General features: G+C 44.0%; 1 protein-coding gene across 7 annotated transcripts; it reads right to left on the reverse strand.

Moving 5' to 3' along the window:
* Positions 1–931: 931 nt before the first annotated feature.
* On the reverse strand, positions 932–18,551 carry cxxc5a (CXXC finger protein 5a). 7 transcript variants are annotated; one of them, XM_020048590.3, is made up of 4 exons: positions 18,252–18,549; positions 18,087–18,144; positions 10,700–11,713; positions 932–2,098 (listed from the first exon to the last, which is right to left on the reverse strand). In XM_020048590.3, exons 3-4 carry the CDS (start codon positions 11,510–11,512, stop codon positions 2,054–2,056), a joined length of 858 nt encoding a protein of 285 aa, XP_019904149.1. In that variant the 5' UTR covers positions 11,513–11,713; positions 18,087–18,144; positions 18,252–18,549; the 3' UTR covers positions 932–2,053. The 7 variants fall into 7 exon arrangements, with proteins under 7 accessions (XP_019904149.1, XP_019904152.1, XP_019904151.1 ...); XM_020048593.3 differs by having other exon boundaries at positions 932–2,095; positions 18,087–18,551; XM_020048592.3 differs by lacking the exon at positions 18,087–18,144.
* Positions 18,552–20,110: the final 1,559 nt, after the last annotated feature.

Raw genomic sequence — 20,110 nt, forward strand, 5'->3', positions numbered from 1 at the left:
GATTATAACAAAGACGTTTTTCACATCGTTCAAGTGTTTAAACTACAACTGTTGCAGTCTTGATAGCATGCTCAAACGTGCCTGCTCCATTTAAATTAGACTTTCTCAAGTTCTGTTGTTTGTCTTAGACAGTACATATTTTCTTTCATAGAGATAGAATGTATTGTATTGGACTATAACAAGGCAAAAATAGAAGTACAATATATATATTAATCTTAAATTAACTTTTTTGAGAATGTGATTACTTAATCTTCTAGTCTAGTGAAGAGATTGTGGGACGGGATCCAGTAATATTTACCAGGAATTTGTCAGTTTGAAAGGTTATTTTCAGAGTCTAAAATTCTGAAATGTTTATACCATTCAACTAAAGAACCGATTGGATATTTCTCACCCACGCGGGCAATCTTTCTGACTTATCAATCCATGTCAGAATATGAAATTAGGATCCAGGTTTTTGGAATATAAATTCCAATCCAATGTCTTGGGATTTTTCCTAATGTTCAAAAGACTTACAGATAATTGGTGCTGGGAAATCCAGACAAGAGTAAAACCTTTTACAACCCTGTTCTCCCCTACTGTCTGAACTGTCCCTAATTTGGGCCCCATGGGAAAAACAGACCAAACTGACCTTTGGTTCCTTTCCTGTCATGCTATCATTGTGGTTTGTACTAGTTATCTATGAAGACAAAAGGGGCAAACATCTGAATGAAACCAAGGACTCATGGTGAAACACACCACTTCCTGATTCTGCTTTAATGTGTTGTCTCATCCCATCACTTTTTTATTATTATTATTGTTATTATATCCAATGATATGAAAAGGGAACAAATTTGAAAGATTTCCGGACATATTCATACTTTAGAATTTTTTCAAGTCAGCGGTTGTTTTAGAAAAAAAAAACATGCAAAGACAAGTAGACAAACATCAGAACTGTAAATTTTGACACAAATACATGCATTCGTTTTTATTCACAAAACCAGTCCAATTTTTCTAAATGAATACAAACACATCGCTGTTGTTTTTAAAAGATGTAACTATCAGCAACATGGATGGAAAAAAACATTAAAAAAAATCTTGTTTCAGTGCGTTCAAATGGGTAGACTCAGAGCAAGTGGGTTCAAATGGGTAGACTCAGAGCAAGTGGGTTCAAATGGGTAGACTCAGAGCAAGTGCTGTCTCCTAGTGTTGTTGCCCTCTGTGATGTCACACTCATGACACACTTGTTTGGGCCACAGGAACGTAAGGCTGTCAGTTTCACAAAATAAAATGCTCGAAAATACAGGCGTGAAAAACACGGTTATTGGTTGGTTCGGGCAATTGGGGAGATTCCAGTGAATTCTCTGGTAGATAGCGTCATCGGGCAAAAAAAAAAAGTAACTCGGACCTCTGCTGAATGGGATGAGAGTAGTTTTTTCATTTCAATAAGAAATCAGTATTTTTTTTACATTTTGAAACAATTCCATTTTCTTTTAAAAGACAACCAATGATCCGTTTCAAAATGATATTCTTAAAACAATATAAATCATAAAATAGACAAGGGTTTAAGTAAGAACAATGGTGCTAAATTACAATAGTGCTTGCCATTAGCCACTAGTTTTAAAATATAGCCGTAAATTTACATTCTCTACACAAGTACTGTATCTTTCCACACGTGAACAACATTAACACCAAACACAGAAATTAGTTGATTGTCCACACTCAGTCCGTCATTTCTGTTTGGCAATGAACAGTTCCATGTCGAAGCGACAGAAAAAACCTGCTGGAAAAAGGACAAAAGGTACCAAAATGGAAACATAGAAAAGGGAATGAAAGTTGCCATAGATTTTTTTCTTTATGTTTAATTTTTGGTTCAAGGAATAAGTAGGTGCATCCATTAATCGATTGATTATTTTTGCTTAATTTTTCATTTTTTTTCTTTTGCTGTCTGTTTGTTTGTTTGCTTGTCAGCCAGTGTCCGTGCCCGAGACAATCCAAGCGAGAGTTGGCATTGCACTTGATCGCAGAGCTTTGGGTTTGGGTGGGATGGGGTTAGGGTTGGAGGAGGGTCACAGTCCTACTGGAACCATCGGAAAGCCGCTCCTGTAGGAAGCATCACCTTCTTAGAGAAACAGAAGATGAAAGGGACAAGAAAGAAGCACAGCGTTAGTGGACACAGCGCGTAGAAGACAGCACATCCCCAGCCCCGCTCTGAACATTTGCACTCTCTATTTTGTCTCTCAGTGTTTCTCCGTTTATATTTTTCTCCCCCAGACTAATGACTGAAAAGATTCAGACAACAACACACTCGTCAAATCCCCTCATCAAAACACATTCACAGCCACCGTCGCCCTCTACCCGCCCTCGCTGCCCGCTCCTCCTTCACTTGTCTCCGTCTCCCCCCTTCTCTCTCTCCTTGTTCTCTTATCTCTCCCTCCTCCCCTCTCCCTTTCTCTCACCGGAGAGTAAAATCACTGCGTCTCCTGCCCTCCTGTACCCTCCTACACCCCCCCCCCCCACCCCCCCCATCAACCCTGGCTCCACGCGAAACTCGATACAGCACATTTATTATTTAGTCACCACGCAGTCACGTCCCTCTCCTACCACACCATTCTCATGGTGGTTGACACTGCTCTCTCTGTTACTCACTCATACCGGAATCTCCGGTTCTGATGGCATGGAAGTAGGGCAGGCACCAACGCATGCCGCTGTGGGGTGTGAGCGGTCGCTCACGGTCACAACGGAGGAGGACCGAGGGGGCTCAGACCCTGGGGCGTTCTGAAAAAGCCCGACTCTACTGCAGCATCAGAATCTCGCACGTTAGTGAGCAACTGCCACGAGCGGGAGGAGCAGCTCGGCAAACACTCACGCACCCACACACATGCATTCGCGCACGCAAAGAAACACACGCACGTGTTGATATTAGTTCATACACCTACAGCAACACGGGCCCCATAACTGACAATCCCTCCATGCACACTCTCACCCCTAATCATACCGGAGAAGAAAATCATCACCCAGAGACATGAAAGCACAGACAACACAAGACCCAGATTCAAACACAATCTTAATGACATGCCCATTATACAGACAGTGTTGCAATTGCTTGCCTGGCTGTCAAACAAAGACAGCGTAGCGCGCACACACACACAGATACACACACACACACACAGAAACATACAAAATGTGTGACACACCAAGAAACCACAAGGCTACAGCAATAACACCAAAGAAAATAAAAAACATATAACGCAATGAGGGGCATGATCCTCTTCTCGCTTCTATGATTATCATTTTGACGGTAACCTTTAAGGCCTTTTTTTTGACGGACCTCACCTACGACTTAAGAGTAACACAATGTACCCTACTTCTCACAGAAAAACATGCATTCAAGTGAAAAGTTGTGGGAGGCGGGATTTATCCAAAAATATACAATTTGGGAGGGACTCAAAATGGATGCTGCATTCAGTGTTGCCAATTAAATTATACTAGAGCTCAATCTGGCAAAATGTTTTGGTAAAGGAGACTAGAAACAAATTCAGTGACATTTCAAGCCTGCACCATTGGTTTTTTATTCTGTGTTTGTGTGTGATGTCAGGTCTGCTACATTTGCATGCTAACAGGACTGGGCCCCTCCTTTGCCCTCCCTTGCCTGCACAGACCGGACGCGCAACATGACCATTAGCGTCGTTTAGTGCAGACAGCGCTTCACATTCTTTAACAAAAGGGGGACGCGTTCTGGCAGCTGAAATAAGCCTGCATTTTCCCATTCACATTATAAAGTAAATGTGGCTGGTCCTAATCTTGTCATTGTGGCCTTAAAGTAAACAATATTTCATGACCCTCATCACTATCTAGCCAGCAATGGTGGGATATTTGCAAACAGTCCATAGGTGTTTTTGCAATCAGAAAATGCACCAAAGTTCATCAGTGGCTAACGTGAAAAATGTAACTAGAATATAACTAACTTAGCTTAACACAGACCAAGTAACTTGGCAGCCAATGTAACTCTCCAACTACCACACGCAAATGTCTGTGCTGTCACCTGCTTCAGCATCTCTATTGGTTACCACCAAGCACACCTTCAATGGAAATGAGAACACATCCCACAATTAGAATGGAAAATCCTTGCAAGGTGCCTCGGTGTCACAAATTTCATTGCAAGTTGAAAAATAAATAACTATATTTTCCTACTAAAATACCAATATCTTGCAACAAACTTTCAAAAGGAAGAATGCAGTGTGCTGTAACGAAGCCTCAAACACCAAGCTTTCCCTGAATAAAGGGATGTGTTTACTGATAGATACTCCTGAAAAAGGAGCAGAATCTCTGAGCCAACACCTGTGACCTCCACTCTGAACGAACGCACTTGTTTGCCACAATCGGGGGAGGGGGCTCCCAAGGTCACCATCCTCTCCAGGTGTCCATTTCAATGTCCGGCCTCCAAATCTCTGTTTATTGATTTTACTATGAATGTTACTGCTACTTTCCTCAATGGAGACTGCATGTAGCCTACACTTCCCCCACACAGCGGCCTGCTGGCCTTTCCCCAAGCAGTCCTGAAATCCTTCAGTGTTTTACTCTGAAATGGCTACAGTGTTCATTCGTTATCTTATTTGTTCTGATACTGTTTGACTTTGGTAGGGACTATTCAGAATCATATAAAGAGGGTTCAGCCAAACCTTCTGAGCGTTTTGAGAGTGCTGCTTTCTCCCTCGTAGCCTTTGGTAAGGGATCATTCGTGCCCCCAGGTTGAATATTTCTGATTGCCAATTTCTTAACAGGAATGGGGCTAAAAGACTAGAACACATGTCCTCCTGCATGCTAATAAAAAAAGTCTGTTCATTTAGGTGCTCCGTTTTGCTTGCTCACAGCGAGTCATTTCATCTGAAGCACTCTTGTTTCGTTACGTCACCAAAATGTTGAGGCACTAACATGGCGGCCTTTCTAAAACCTGGCCAGACTCTATTAATACATCTCGGACAACTGATCCTAGATCAGTCCATAGAGCTTTAGGCTACAAATTCCCTTAGATCACTTCCCACTAGACAGTCCCAGGTCAACTTGTCACCAGAACCCTTACAACATGAACCCCTGACGCCCCTAGTCCTCAGATGGTTTTAGACGGTGATGTCATCTCCCTCTCCCGGCGCTGGGCTAAGGGAGTTAACACTTCCCTGCTGCATGTGCCATTCGTTGTCGGTCAGCAAGTATGTCAATATGGCCTGTCTGTTTGTCGGCCTGTAAGTATGTCAATATGGCCTGTCTGTCTGTCGGCCTGTAAGTATGTCAATATGGCCTGTCTGTCTGTCGGCCTGTAAGTATGTCAATATGGCCTGTCTGTCTGTCGGCCTGTAAGTATGTCAATATGGCCTGTCTGTCTGTCTGTCTGTAAGTATGTTAATGTGGCCTGTCTGTCTCAACCTGTCTGTCTCTACCCATCTGTCTACATGCCTGCTTGTCTGTCTTTACCTGTCTGTCTGTCGGCCTGTAAGTATGTCAATATGGCCTGTCTGTCTGTTGGCCTGTAAGAATGTCAATATGGCCTGTCTGTCTCAACTGGTCTGTCTCTACCCATCTGTCTACATGCCTGCTTGTCTGTCTTTACCTGTCTGTCTGTCGGCCTGTAAGTATGTCAATATGGCCTGTCTGTCTGTTGGCCTGTAAGAATGTCAATATGGCCTGTCTGTCTCAACTGGTCTGTCTCTACCCATCTGTCTACATGCCTGCCTGTCTGTCTTTACCTGTCTGTCTGTCGGCCTGTAAGTATGTCAATATGGCCTGTCTGTCTGTTGGCCTGTAAGAATGTCAATATGGCCTTTCTGTCTGTCGGCCTGTAAGTATGTCAATATGGCCTGTCTGTCTGTCTCTGTCTGCTGGCCTGTAAGAATGTCAATATGGACTGTCTTTGTATGTCTACTTGTAAGTATGTCAATATGGCCTGTCTGTCTGTCTCTGTCTGCCTGGGTGTCTCTGTAAAAGCACTTTGTGCTGTTGTAAAAAGGGCTATATGAATACATTTGATTGATTGATTGAAGTATGTTAATATGGCCTGTCTGTCTCTACCTGTCTGTTTTGTGTATTTTTTTCCATTCTCACGTCTGTCCGTTTCTGTGCCTGTCTGGCAACATGCCTACTGGTATATGTCAATATCAGTCTGCATGCCTAGTCTGTCTCTGTTTCAGTCTGCCAGTCTCAGTTTCAGTCTGCCAATCTCAGTTTCAGTCTTCCGGTCTCTGTTTCAGTCTGCCGGTCTCTGTTTCAGTCTGCCGGTCTGTCGGACTGTTGTTTGGTTTCCATGGAGGGTGAACACTCTGTGGCTCTGTGTCTGCTGGCCCTTAAACATAACATGCTGTGTCACCATACATCTAATACCTGTGGTAGATCTGCCGGATCGGTAAAACACACCAACACAGACACACACAGTTAGCGGTCAAAGCGCAGACAAAACAGCATTCTCAACAAACTACGAGAAATACACTCAAACAAACAAACGTTCATAAAAACCAAAACCATTCCCCAAGGACCCAGGTTACCCTGACAAACAAACCCCAGACATCAGACCAGAATGCAGAAACACTGGCAATAAAAGACACACGTAACCGAAAATACAGGAACATACATTGTGACATAAAGGCCTCCTTTTGCTCTCTGAAAACGCACACGGCAGACAGGGTGTGTGAGACCGAGGCTGCCGGTGAAAACGTGCAGCAGAAAGGCACCATTTCTCCTGGGCTCCATTTATTTCCGTTCAAGCGTAGCGTTCCCAAAATAAATCCAGACATCTCCAGCCATCGAGGTGTGAGGTGGCAAAAGGCCTCAGCACGTTACCTCTACCTCCCTCGCTCATTTTGTTTCGGCCCCTTCTTCGGCTTGCCATGAGGTTTCAATGGAAACCTTCAAGACGCCTCACAACACAGAGCCATCAGCCTCCACTTCCTACTGTCACGTACGCACACGGCACATCCAACTGAACATAACCCCCTACGAATGAATGCGCTTGCAGGAACAGGCAAACCAACAAATGAACACACACAAACCGACAATTAAAACTTGTAACAAAGTCAATAGGAAATCTGAAATGATCTAACTGCTGAAGTCTCGGAGAAAAATGACACAAAACACGAAAGGTAACCTGTTTTTCTACCCACAAGGTCGAAACAAACCGACGCCAATGTACATTTTTACACAGACCCATGCAACAACATGAGCGCATACACACACGAAGGCGCACGCAGACACACACGCACGCGCGCGCGCACACACACAAACACATTATAAGCACTATGGCTAACGGGTCTATGCCACCTCGCTAAGTGAACCACATCCATTAGCATCCCTGTTAGACCGTGGCCATGTTAGAAGTGACACTCAGGGCCAGTTTCCAGCTAAAGCTAGAACAGCATGTGACTGTCTGCTGAATGCTGCTTACGGAGGCGGACGGGCCGACTGTGACCATCCGTTTTTGCCCCCGATGTCCCTGAAAACGTCCTAACCTCAGTGACCGGGAGCACTGAGGGGCCAGAGAAAAATGCCTAACCATTCCCCGATGCCCCAGTTTAACTGAAAAGCAGAGTCAATCTTTACTACCGTTTCCCAGTGTTACTCGACTGGGAAACGGGGATTAATAGTTTTACCAGTGTGATCTAATGATCTAATGTGAAGCCGCCTTGATCAGCCTCCACTGGCAATATGAACGGCAATCTTCTCTGACAAGCCCTGGCAAATGGTAAACACACAAACCCGGGTGATGTAGGAAGAAATACTGGGGCCAAAAATGTGTGTCTGTATGTGTGTTTTTGTTCCTGGGGTGTTGATACAGAGACTGCAGGATTTTGTAGACACCACACCAGACCAACTGAGCTAACAGATCAGATCAGTGATTGACTAAATTCAACACACCTGGTCTTCCGAGTCAGTTAAACTAAAACCATAAAGCGCCTGCTACCTCGGTTGTAGAAAATATGTCTTGTGTCACTATTCTCTGCCAGGGACTGTTTCATGACAGCACTCTGACAGGCTGACTCATTTTGGTTTGTTATTTTACCGGATAAGTTGACTGTGACACATTTTTATTTACAGGAACAGCCCAGAGAGCTATTGCGGTTAACTGCCTTGCTCAGGGACAGAACAAAAGCTTCTTTTTTTTTCTTCTTTTTTTTACCTTGGAGGCTCCTGGTTTCAATCTGGCAACCTTTCCATTACTGGTCAGATGCAGTAACCACTAAGCTTCCTGCATAGATCCAGGATACGGTCTCATTCATGACCGATAGAGGAACTAACCCAATCTGAAGGAGAGGTCAACAGGTCATTTTAAGCCAAGCTATTCCAAATGTAAATGTTGTTGTCCCGTTCCTATCTTATGGTTGCTGATGCACTGTGTTCAGAATATATTACAATGACAAAACAACCAGATTACATTAGGAGCACAAACTTCGAAACTATTTGACATCAGGGGAAACTGAGGTTCACTTATGTGAATCGATCTTTTGGTTTAGGGGAACCAATGCAAAAACAGAGCTGGTAGTGAATGCTGCAGTCATGAATATTCTATCATTTGCTGTTGATCTGATGCTGTGAATGATTGGTGGTCACCGCTACCATCTGAACACTGATAACTATCAATAAACTGATGGCAACTCCTATTAACATCAAACATTTTCAAGCTTCTGATACAATTAAATTACATATACAGTAAGGTAGGACCAACCCCACCATCAAACTTGGCCTTGGTTAAGCCAATATAGAAAGATTATGAGAAACTCCCAGCGCACAGGCATTGGCTTAATCCCTCTAAACTACCAACCAATTATCTACATTCCCCCTAAACCTCAAATCAAATGTTATTTGTCACATGCATCATAAACAACAGGTGTAGACCAATAGCGAAAGGCTTACTTATATTTTACAACCACACAGAGTTAAAAAGTAAAAGAAAAACAGGAAAATATAAAAAAATATTAATAAATACAAAATAAAACAATAAATTGAAGTGGGAGGGATGTCGTCCGATGAGTGTGGCTTCACAGTCACAAGCTTTGCTCAAATGAAATGACAACAAAAACTTTCCTCAGTAAGGTCACTCCCACAGAATGATATGGTCACTCCCACTACTAACTTGCTAACAAAAGGTACAATAAGCGAACATGCGGGTCAAGACCTTATTAATCTTCCTTGCGTGTCAAGTTGGAGCATGGCTCGGAACAATGGGAAATACCCACGATGACCACCAGAGTTGTCATGTTGCAGTGTCCGTAGTGAAAAGGAGCAGCTCAGATACCGGCGCTCTGCAGATTGCGGGTAATGAAGAAAGAATTTAAAACGCTTGAGAAGAAATCACTTGTGAGGAGGCACTCTGTTTTAATGAACGCACATCTTATGACCAGGGCAGCGTTGTTTACTGACGTGGCTTCTGTGTGTGAGAGATAGTGAGCAGGACGCAAAGACAAGAAGAAGTGTTCTCCAGAAAAGAAGAAACTAAACACATTCTATTAACCTTAAATGAACCCTATGCATTTTAGTGCAACGCTGGCTTTCTTCTGTATATTCGACGGAGGTCAATAGAGGAAATGACATATTGCATAACGTCACTACATTGTTGACAGTTGAGGGGAGGGGTCATATGAATCCACTGTTACAGTCTATTACACCTGTATATGAATATGTAGCCTTTTTATGTCATCTGTCATAGCAACGATGACATCATGAATAATATCGTCAAGTTATGTGCCCTAGAAACAGAATTTTATGTGTCGCATAACTTTCGTAAAGGTCACAAAAGAGCAACGCTGATTTGAGTTTGAGCCCACTGCCACTGAGGTGACCCAGGCGAGTCTGAAAGCAATTTAGCCAAACGGGCGTGCCACAGGAGACAGAAAGAGAGCGGCCGTGAGGGGGGCGTCTGGGCCGTACTAACACCTGGTGCTCCAGATGACAGCCCCGTGGCCAGATGGACCATGTCACTCTCACACACACACACACACACAACAATCATAAAACCACACATATGTTCCGCCACACACATACTAGCGTACATACACACGATCACACAATTTACCACAATAACGCACACATGCTCTCTGACATACACACACACACAAACACGCATCTACTATATGCAAACTGTCACAATAAAAAAAAAGGCCAACCCAATCTCCTCGTTCTTACTCACACGCATGCCTACAAAGCCATAGTCTCAAACACACCCAGCCACACATAGACTACTGTGCCTGCAATGGTCCCCAAATAGCCAAGTACTTTCTACCTGTGCTGTGTAGTGTTGTGTTGGGGGGGGGGGGGCATTCTGGTGGTTGCGGATTGTTCCGTGCGTGCGGAGAACAGATTAGACCCCATGGAGCATGTCTACACCCCCGCACCCCCACCCCCTCCTCGCCACCTGTCATTCCCCTGCCCTGCTCAAAGCCTTCCCCTCCAAAGTCCCCCCCCCCCCTCCACCATGGTACTCCGTCACTTCTGCGTAGAAACCACAACAGACTGTGTACACCCAGCTCAGTTCGGTTGTGTGGTTAGTGTCACTTCCAAACACTCTTCTCGTCCCATCCCGCGTGACCCTGCTGACCTTCGGGGTGACCCTCTGTGAACTTCTATGACCCTTCATGACACCCTATGCCTTTCTATGACCTGCTTTGACCTTCTACGAACCTCTGTGACATCCTTGGACTAACCTATGACCCACCATGTCATCTCGGGCACCGACTCTTACCTCCAGGGCGGCAGACGGCTTCTTTTTCAGCTCCTCGCATTTGCGGAACTTGCAGATCTGGTGGCCCGTTTTGCGATTCCGGCAGCTGCTGCACGTCTCGCAGTTAATCCGCCGGCGGCAGGGCGGACACATGCCGCAACGTTTACGCTTCTTTTTGCCGGAGTTGATGGCGGAGGCCAGCTCGCTCTGCACCGGGTACTCGGCCAGGCCAGCCATGTGCAGCGCGCTGTCCGCTAGGAACACACCGGCCGGCGTCATGATGAACAGTCCCGGGTTGAACGGGAAGCCGCCGCCAACACCGTACGGGAAGTCGGCAACGCCGCCGATGGAGTCCACGGCGGACGCCCCCTCCAGGTCGCTGGCGCCCGAGCCCGAATCGCTACCCCCCATCCCCATTCCCATGCCCGCGGGCAACAGCATGTGTTCCATCCCGGCCCGTTTTAAAAGTGCCGCCGCCTGGGCGAAGTGCAGCAGGCCGTTCTGTCCCTCCAGGACCTGCTCCAGGGTCCGATCCAGCTTTGCCGCCGCCAGCGCCGAGACTGTGGGCTGGGGCTGAGGGGGCGGCGGGGGCTTGGCCGTGTGGCTCTTAGCCTCGCCACTTCCGTGGTGCGTGTGTCCATTGGCGCCGGCGGGGGGGCAGGCGGCCGTGTACTGGGAGAGGGTACGGGACCTCTTAAGGCTCTTGCTCAGGGGCTCGCTGATGATGCCACTGCGGTTCCTGCGCTCCACGACGGGGACGTCCTCCCTGCAGCTGTTCCGCTCTGGCGCCTCGGCTATCCGCTCTCGGCTTCCCTCCGACCGTCCGCTAGACATGGTCCGGTAGGTGAGGTCCCGGGCTGGGGGTCGGGGGCGGGAGGGGGGGGGAGCCGAGAGGTGCTCGCAGTCTGCTCTGAGCCCGGGTGGGGCGGCGCCTCCCCACGGAGGACGAGTCGTCCAGCCAACCGCAGGCAGGCCCTAGAGCCCTGTCGCTCGCTCTAAACCTCAGCCTTCATCCACATCCTGCCAACCTACAAACTGACACAGAGAGGGGGAGCGAGAGAGAGAGAGAGAGAGAGAAAGGTCCTTCAAAAACAGGCTTAGCTATCGTACCTAGACAGCGAACTTAGTAAACAACCCAATGCGCTGATGTGAATATCACGGCTACGCTGTTGTTCCGTAACGTGACCTGTTTATTAGATTACGACACAGCAGAAAGGGCTCCATGGGAGGGCTCCTTGGGACTCGGTGTCATGGCCAGGGAAGATCGGTCCACTTACTCAGCTGAAGGTTCATCACAGGAACATTCACCCACACCCCAAAACATGAAAGTACTAAAGAACAGTGGACTTCCATGCGTCCTCCCGACCCGGCTGATTGAGCTCATTCCCACCGTTTAGGGTTAGGTCGAATCAAGCACTCGTTTTTCCCACGAGAAAACCAAGAGCTGGAGGCTCACTCTTTCCATCAAAGGGATTTGTAAAAATAATTCCCACCCGCAACATGCAGACCAAATTGAAATCCATTTCACATGAATTGAGACTTCAGACCATGAAAAATCCCCCATTTGCCATCACCCGCTCCTACTCATAGAAACTTTGACTTAGTTTCAGTGGTGGTTCCACTGCTGATGAAAGAAGGTTTTGAAGGATATCCTGGCATTTGATAACCTAGAACCTTTGTTTATTTTATTGACTACAGCAATGATGCTAACATAGTTTACATTTGTTGTGTTAATGGCAATGCATTAAGTCTTTGGAGGACTAACTGAAATGTAATGGCCCTTGGGAATAAAAAAAAAGGACCATATACAAACAGCCGTTTAGAAAAAACAAACACAGGTCGACCACTAACGACACCAGCATGTTGCATGCCATACCTCATGACATCAACAACCCTCTAACCAAACAACATGAGCAGAAGATGAAGGTGCTGCTGCTGTAATCTGAACACATCATCAGGATGTGTAAATGCCCCACATTTCTGTCCAATTAGCTGCATTGCCACAGAGTGGTGTCATAGCCTCGGACAGGAGGATTCAGCGCTTACCCTACGAGGTCCGGAGGTATATTTTAAAAAGGAATTGGGGAATGTTCCCAGACAGTGAAGGAGGGTGCCATTGCAGGTATATTACTGGTGGATATTTAATATTTTTGTTGTATCAACTAATATGGAACTATGTTCACACATCCTATATCAGAGTGGTATTCAAATCTAGAACTCAACGCCAGTTCCTCTCCATTTTTTCATTGCAACCCTATAATCAGAGACTTATTTATACCTGAGATACCAGGTGGGTGCAATTAATCATGAGGTAAAACAGAAAAGCAGAAGGCTCCGGACCTTGTAAGGTAAGATTTGAATACTCCTGCAGTATATCATTTAACACTTTACAACGTTCACAACTGCTATATCACATAACAATAAACTATTTCCAGGTCTCCAACATAACACCAGACTATACTGACGTCTACTATATCATATAATACGTGAGACAATGTTCATTACTCCGACAAAGAATATTTATTAAACTATATTCAAATCTTCAATATCATATAACACGGAACAATGTTCACGTCTCCTATATCGTATGTCACTGGACTATGTTCACATCTCTTACATAACACTAAACTATCTTCACGTCTCCTATATCACATAACAATAGACTATGTTCACATCAACTACCGTCTTTGTCACCCTAATCTGTTCTAGACTCTCCACATTATCAAAGCTCCTGAGGGTAGGTTAACCAAACAGAATTGATAATGTCCATCAATTAGCGTTGGTAACATTGTTTTTTTTTTTACATTTTGCCTGACAGTCCGTCCGGAGAAAATATCTAACAATTCACTATTAAATGACATTTCCACAATCCAAGAATTGAAAAATATCAAATATAAGTGTGTTTTTTATTTTGAATTCATTCATTAATCGAAATGGACAGAATAATTTGGACTCCTACACCTTATCCAGAACATGTAGTGGACATCATCCAGACTTTACAATTGACAAATCCCAATCCAATGAGGAGACACTATGCCCCTGACCTGTCCCCACGCACAAACAAGCACAGCACCTCCCAGAGAAAAGCTGAGGAAATGGCCGGGCATGTCCTTATAAGGGAAACAAAGGGAAGGGGAGGGAGAGAGGATGGGGGGGTGTAGTCTGCGCAGTGTGTGGAAATTGGAAGGCCAGAATTAGTGGGAGGTAAAGCTTCAAAGGCAGGACCGCAGCCCCCGCATTCTCACCAGCTCAGGGGTCCGTGGCGCCGGCGGACCGGAGCCAGCCCCTCAACTCCTCTCTTGTGCTCTGAGTCTGACCATGGCTGTGCTCTCTCTCTCACACTGCTGCTGCCTCTACTGCTCACATTTAGGCCTGTGGGTGGGTGTCTCGCTCTTCCCAGTGTCCCGGTCTCACTCCGTTTCTCTGTCTGACCGCATATCATTCACACTCACTCCATCTCTATCAAAACGGAACATGTCAATCTTTCCCAACCTTAAGAGTCCCTCTTCCTAGACCAACCATTCCTCTCCTAGAAGTCACGGCCACAATTCCCTATCGGTCGAGGTCCCTCCTCCATATCTTTTAGGGTCTCTGCCTGCCCCTTGACCTCATCCAGTCATGTTTCCTAATATCACTCAGGCTGTATTCTTCTACCATGTCATTCACACGCTCCCTGACCTGTGCATTGGAATGATATCTCTGCCATAGACTTAACTGAAATGAAAGGCTACTCTCCTCCAAAGTCTATGGTCACCCAGTGTGTTGGAACCAGTGTAAAATCATTGCATCTTTGGCTTCTTCTGACATTATTATCATGGTAATTAGAAGAGCACGGTTGAAAGCATGAGGAACAGGTTCCGATAATGACAGTAGATCTTTGGGTGGGAAATTATGTTTGTTTTTACACATACATATATATACATGCATTCTGTTTTATATTTAATTTTAAAGTGACATTGGTTTTATGTTGGAAAATATAACAAACATTTTAACAGAAATACAGTATGTTGCTTGCATAAGTATCCAACCCCCAAACATTAATATTTGGTAGAAAACCCTTCACAGCGATAACAGCTTGATGTCTTTTTAGGTACATATGTACCAGCTTCGCACACAGTATCAGAGTGATTTTGGACTACTCTTTTTGGCAGATTTTCACCAGGTTCGTTGGCCAACTCTTGTGGACTGTACTTTTCAAATATTGCCACAGATACTAGGATAGTAGAATTGAGATCAGGACCTTAACAGGGCAACTGTAAGACATTCAACATTTTGTACTTGAGCCACTCCAATGTTGATTTGGCTTTGTGCATGGGATAATTCTCATGCTCAAATGTGGATTTCCTCCTACGTTTCAGATTGAAATAGGTTATTTTGCAGTATTTCCCTGTATTTTATTCCCTCCATATTTCCTTCAATTTGAACAAGATGCCATGTTGGTGCAGTTGGAAAGCATCCCCACAGCATGATGCTGCTACCACCATACTTTGTAGGGATGGTGTGTCTTGAGGCATGAGATGTGTGGGGTGTGCACCACACATAGCACTTTGGGTTTTGGCAAAAAAGCTCTATATCTCATCTGACCTGCATCCGCTCCTAAGTGTTCTAGCAAACTCCAGTCCTGCTTTCATATGGTACTTTTTGCCACCCTCCAATTCAGGCTAGTGTTACTTAGACCTGTTGATATGGCTGATCGGAGGCCCATTACTCCACTCCCAGTCACGGAACTCTGCAGCTCTTTCAAAGTGATGGTTGGCCTCTCTGTGGCTTCTCTCACAAGTCGCCTTTTTGTTTGAATGCTGATTTTTCAAAGATAGCCTTTTCTTGGAAGTGCCTGGGCGGAGTGATGCTGCCTCCACTTCCTGATTATTGATCCAACTGCAATCAATGGGATACCCAAATACTCAGATATTAGTTTGTTCCCTTTTTGCAATCAATGCATTTGTATTACTTTATCTCTAACTATTTTTCTTTAAATTCACAGCCTTACCAATTGTTTTTCAACTGTTTTTTTTTTTATCCAGAAAATGATTAAATAGTTACACAAGCAAGATATTACAGATTATTTTCCTACAAATATTTCACAACATAAAACCAATGTCACCTTACAGTAATTGATTTAGAGTTTCAGTATTTTAAAATAAAATATGAAACCGATTGAAATGCCAACGTACCATTTGTAATGACTTTTTATGACAGCATTGGTCAGGGGTTTGAATACTTTGTAGTCAATGTTATTGTTTACGTCGTAATCACTGGCGTCATTAACCATAAAGTCTATGGTAACCAGAAGATCTGTACCGGCTGTATTTTTATAGTAATGACTTCTACCATAGCTTCTTTCACTTGTCCAGCTACTAGTAGTAGTAGCACACTAGGGCAACCACTAGTAGGCTAGAAATCATAATACCTTACTATACTGACTATGCTTTCCTCATATACTGATTAAGTAGGGGGAGCTGCTGGAGACATGGTTCATGCTTCCTCCAAGGAGGTCAGCGCTCGGCTGTAATTGGCCTCTCTGCTGAATAAACCATCCCAAATAGACTGACCATACACACTCCCCAAGGCCAACGAGAAGGGGAACTGAATGGAATCTATAAGCAAAATGAAATAACCCAATATGACAACCAAAACATCTTGGGAATCATCAAGCTGAAAAACTCTACCTAAAGTTTGTATGACAGGCCTGATAACTAATTTCTGATTGCAAATTATTATTATTATTTGTATTAATAAAATGTTGAGGATGGCTATGTAAATACAAAAATAAATACAGTTACAATGTATATATCATAATTCTTACCTAGTAAACTAACATATTAGCAGATAAACTAACACATATTCAGGTCATCTATTTCTATAATTTCAAAAATTGAGCTGAATAATAGGCTATTGTCAAAATAGCATAATGTATTACAAGGTGTTTATAGCAATGGTTTTCGGTCAATACTTGACTATAGTAAATAAAACAGTAACAATGTGATTAAAAAATAAGGCTATTCACAAAGAAGGCTTGTCATCAATCGTAAATCTGACAACCAGCCATGCCAAAAAGTTGCCTGTATCTTAGGGAAGCTGCATGGTAGCTCGGCTACAGGCTACAATGAGTTCAGGTAATGCAGAGCCAAATGCAACACTTTCCTCCAGTCAGACGCGCGGTCACGCAGACACACACCTATCTACACTCTTCTAACCCCCCCCCCCCCGCCCCCCGGCACACACACACACAGACACACACACACACACGAGAACTCACCCACTCACCCGCGCGCGCGCACAAACACAGTCGTCACATTTGTGCACTAGACCCATGGAAGTTAAATATCCCAAAACCTGCTGCGCCTGTCTGTTTCTTTTCCATTCCTGATCCTGAGTTAAAATAGACAACATTCCAACCATGCGATGGTGTGTTAAATCGTGACTAATTATTTGCAAAAACATGCAGCCCTACGAGCGCCACTACCGGTGGTGGATTGCGGCAGTACCAGGGGGTTGCCGTACTTATAAATCCCGGCTTGCAGCGGCGATAGCATGGGGACATCGCGCGCAAGAGATTGGCTGATCGTCGCATGCGGAACAATGAAGATCAAACACGTTGCCTCTACAATAAAATCACTATTCGAACAACTGGCATACTGTTCTTAGGATTTCTATAAGCTACGCAGAAGTTACATCTCAAACAAAAACAATGTTGCTCGTTTTTAATATATTATGCATGTTAACAAAAGCACCCGTTCATGGGAATTCTGCAAAAAATAAAAGTTCATTTTCAACGTATCGATATGTAATGAGATGCCTTATCCCCACCTGTCATAAAAAGCCTTAAAAACAACATCAAGATCCAAGGCAACGTACCACCATTTCAATCGCAAATGTTTACGGAGAGCGTCAAGTTTCTTGGAGCGCATACATATTAACAGATGATTCACACTTTCAAATTTAACCACAAAAAATATTGGAATGAAGGAATAGCTGTCCACAATTTATACAAACCTCTATACTCCATCGACAAAAATGATCCGAGAAAAAACCAAACAAATGAAGACGGAATGTAACAGCAGAATTCTCATTAGGGGTATTCTAAAACAACAAGCAAATAAAGGTGCGTGCAGTATTTCACATGCGTCGGAAAGCCGCGAATCCTAATTTTGTCTAACATTAAAGCAGCACAAAAAATACCTTTTGTCTAGACTCAATGATCTGAAACCACGGTCTCTGCGGTGCCAGCGTATGGTCTGCACCAGCACGATTGAGGCTATAAGAACCATTTTTCCAGTCTCTCAGTTAACTTGATCGTTAGGAAGATGACATCCCAACTTTCAGCAGACTTCAACAAAGTATGATCCCCCCTCCCTCCTATGTATCTGCATATTTGCAAACACGGGCCCTTTTTATTCGCACCTACCAAAGCAGATCCGAAAGGAGGGGAGGGCTCCCACTGTCCAAGCGGTCCGTCTCCAAGCCTACCGTAGAGATTGATGTAAAAAAAGAAAGGAGAAAAACCTCACACTAAACCAACTGAATTAATATAGTCCTCGCCTGCATAGAACAAGAGGGAAATAAAACGTACTTTCTCGGAAGCTGAGCGTGTGGGCTCTCCAACCTTTCGATTCTCGCAATCCCACCTCTACATCCCCGCTCGCGGAGAAGAACATGCAAACACATTTCATAGATTTTTTGAGCTTCGCGGAAAAACCGAACTGGACTTTCGGCAGCGTAAAACAAAAATAATATATCGCCCAAAACCTTGTACTCTATATATATGTAACCTCGCATTTAACTTCTACAGCGCTTTAAGGTCCTGGACTTTTTATAGCTAAGGCTCGTGTGATGAACAATATATTTGTAATAACAGCTTTACATGTCTATGCCTCCGAGATGCATTTTACTGCTCGATGTTGCTCCTATCAGTCTTGGCTGTATGCACGGTATTATCTTTCCCCGTATGAGCGCAAGTTGATATATGTCGTCATACCTCTTTAAGACTGAACTTTCCTTCAACACATCATTGGTTACAAATAACTTTAACAGCGCTATTCAAAAATATGGGAAGATATGAAATGCTTGTCTAATAATTAATACTAACAATTATAATAAAAGAGAAATAAACTTCATTAAAAAAAAATGTCCATGTGGAAGACTTAAAGATTGGTTTAAGACAATTAGAATAAAAACATCCATGATAAAATAAAAATGTAAACATGTAATGGCCTGTGTGGTTAAAAAAAGGTATCTTATTTAAGTAAATTATTAAGCCCAAACTATCTTTTTTAAACTAATTAGTGACACAAAGTACGGCAAGATGTGCTAAGGCAAGGAAACTGATTTGCACAACAACATAAAACACATGCATAGTATCATGAAGGCAGAACTTTATTAGGTCTATTATAAATGTACATATTGTCCTTCATTAACATTTTAAAGTTCTGATTTAGGTTGATAACACGTTCAGTTTGACATGGGACATAGTACTAATGGGTTTCATGATCATTTTACAGTAGCTGATGGTGGGTAATAAGGCGATGAGATGTGTTTGGTCTACTCGCTAATTGTCGCTCCTGACCGGTGCGCTTTGCTCCTCTTCTTTTTCAAACCAAGAGTCCACTCCACCTCTTTCGAATGTCCTGTCTGCTGGCAGGCGGCCAACCGAAGTGTGTGGAAATGACACCGCCAGGGCGGCAGAGATTTTCCTTCATTTCTCTCCTTCCCGATCGCAGACGGGCTGACATTGGCTAGAAAGTGGAGCAGCTCGTCAGGGACAATCAATGCGAATCGATCGAGCTGTGCGGTTGAGGCTCCGAGCTGGAAAATAACGCAGCAGCTCGAGAGAGAGAGAGAGAGAGAGAGAGAGAGAGAGAGAGAGAGAGAGAAGGGGGGTGTTCTACAAACACTGGTAGTAGCCAGCCAACTTCCCTCCTGCACACAAAAACACTATCTAACTTGCACGCACACACACAGACCCACAGTGGGAGAGATACACAAACACACAACGTAGACACTGTGAACAGTAAACCTTTATCTGTCACTCGCGCTCACTATTACGCAAAGTGACTTCATGCGTAATGAGTATTGCATTATTGTGTAATTGTGTTCATACACTCAAAAATAAATAAAGAGTAGATAATGTAATTGGTGAACACTAATTTAAATTGACATGAACTAATCAAACAATAACTTTATCATCAGTGTTGAGGCATTGCATAATGTGAGTTATTAACAGCAGTGCATTGAATCACCAAACACTGACCTAATGAATGTGTTTGAAATCAAAGTTGAATTGAATTGATAGGGATTTGGTATCATGTAACTTGCTCACACCCTAAATGAAGAGCATACGGCAGAGAAACACGTGGGTGAAAACATGCCAGTTGTTGTAACTCAGTCTATGTCTTCTGCTTCTGTTACCTGTAGGACAAACACTTGAAATTA

This window comes from Esox lucius, chromosome 7 (assembly GCF_011004845.1).
Source record: "Esox lucius isolate fEsoLuc1 chromosome 7, fEsoLuc1.pri, whole genome shotgun sequence".
In the NCBI taxonomy this organism is placed as follows: Eukaryota; Metazoa; Chordata; class Actinopteri; order Esociformes; family Esocidae; genus Esox; species Esox lucius.

What these genes read in the sequence shown, in the direction of transcription:
- cxxc5a (XM_020048592.3), bottom strand. Translation starts at nt 11,512, where the DNA reads ATGTCTAGCGGACGGTCGGAGGGAAGCCGAGAGCGGATAGCCGAGGCG. An exon ending in AGCCGTCTGCCGCCCTGGAG is followed by an intron (nt 2,099 to 10,699) that starts GTAAGAGTCGGT and finishes TGTTTCTCTAAG; the next exon opens with AAGGTGATGCTTCCTACAGG.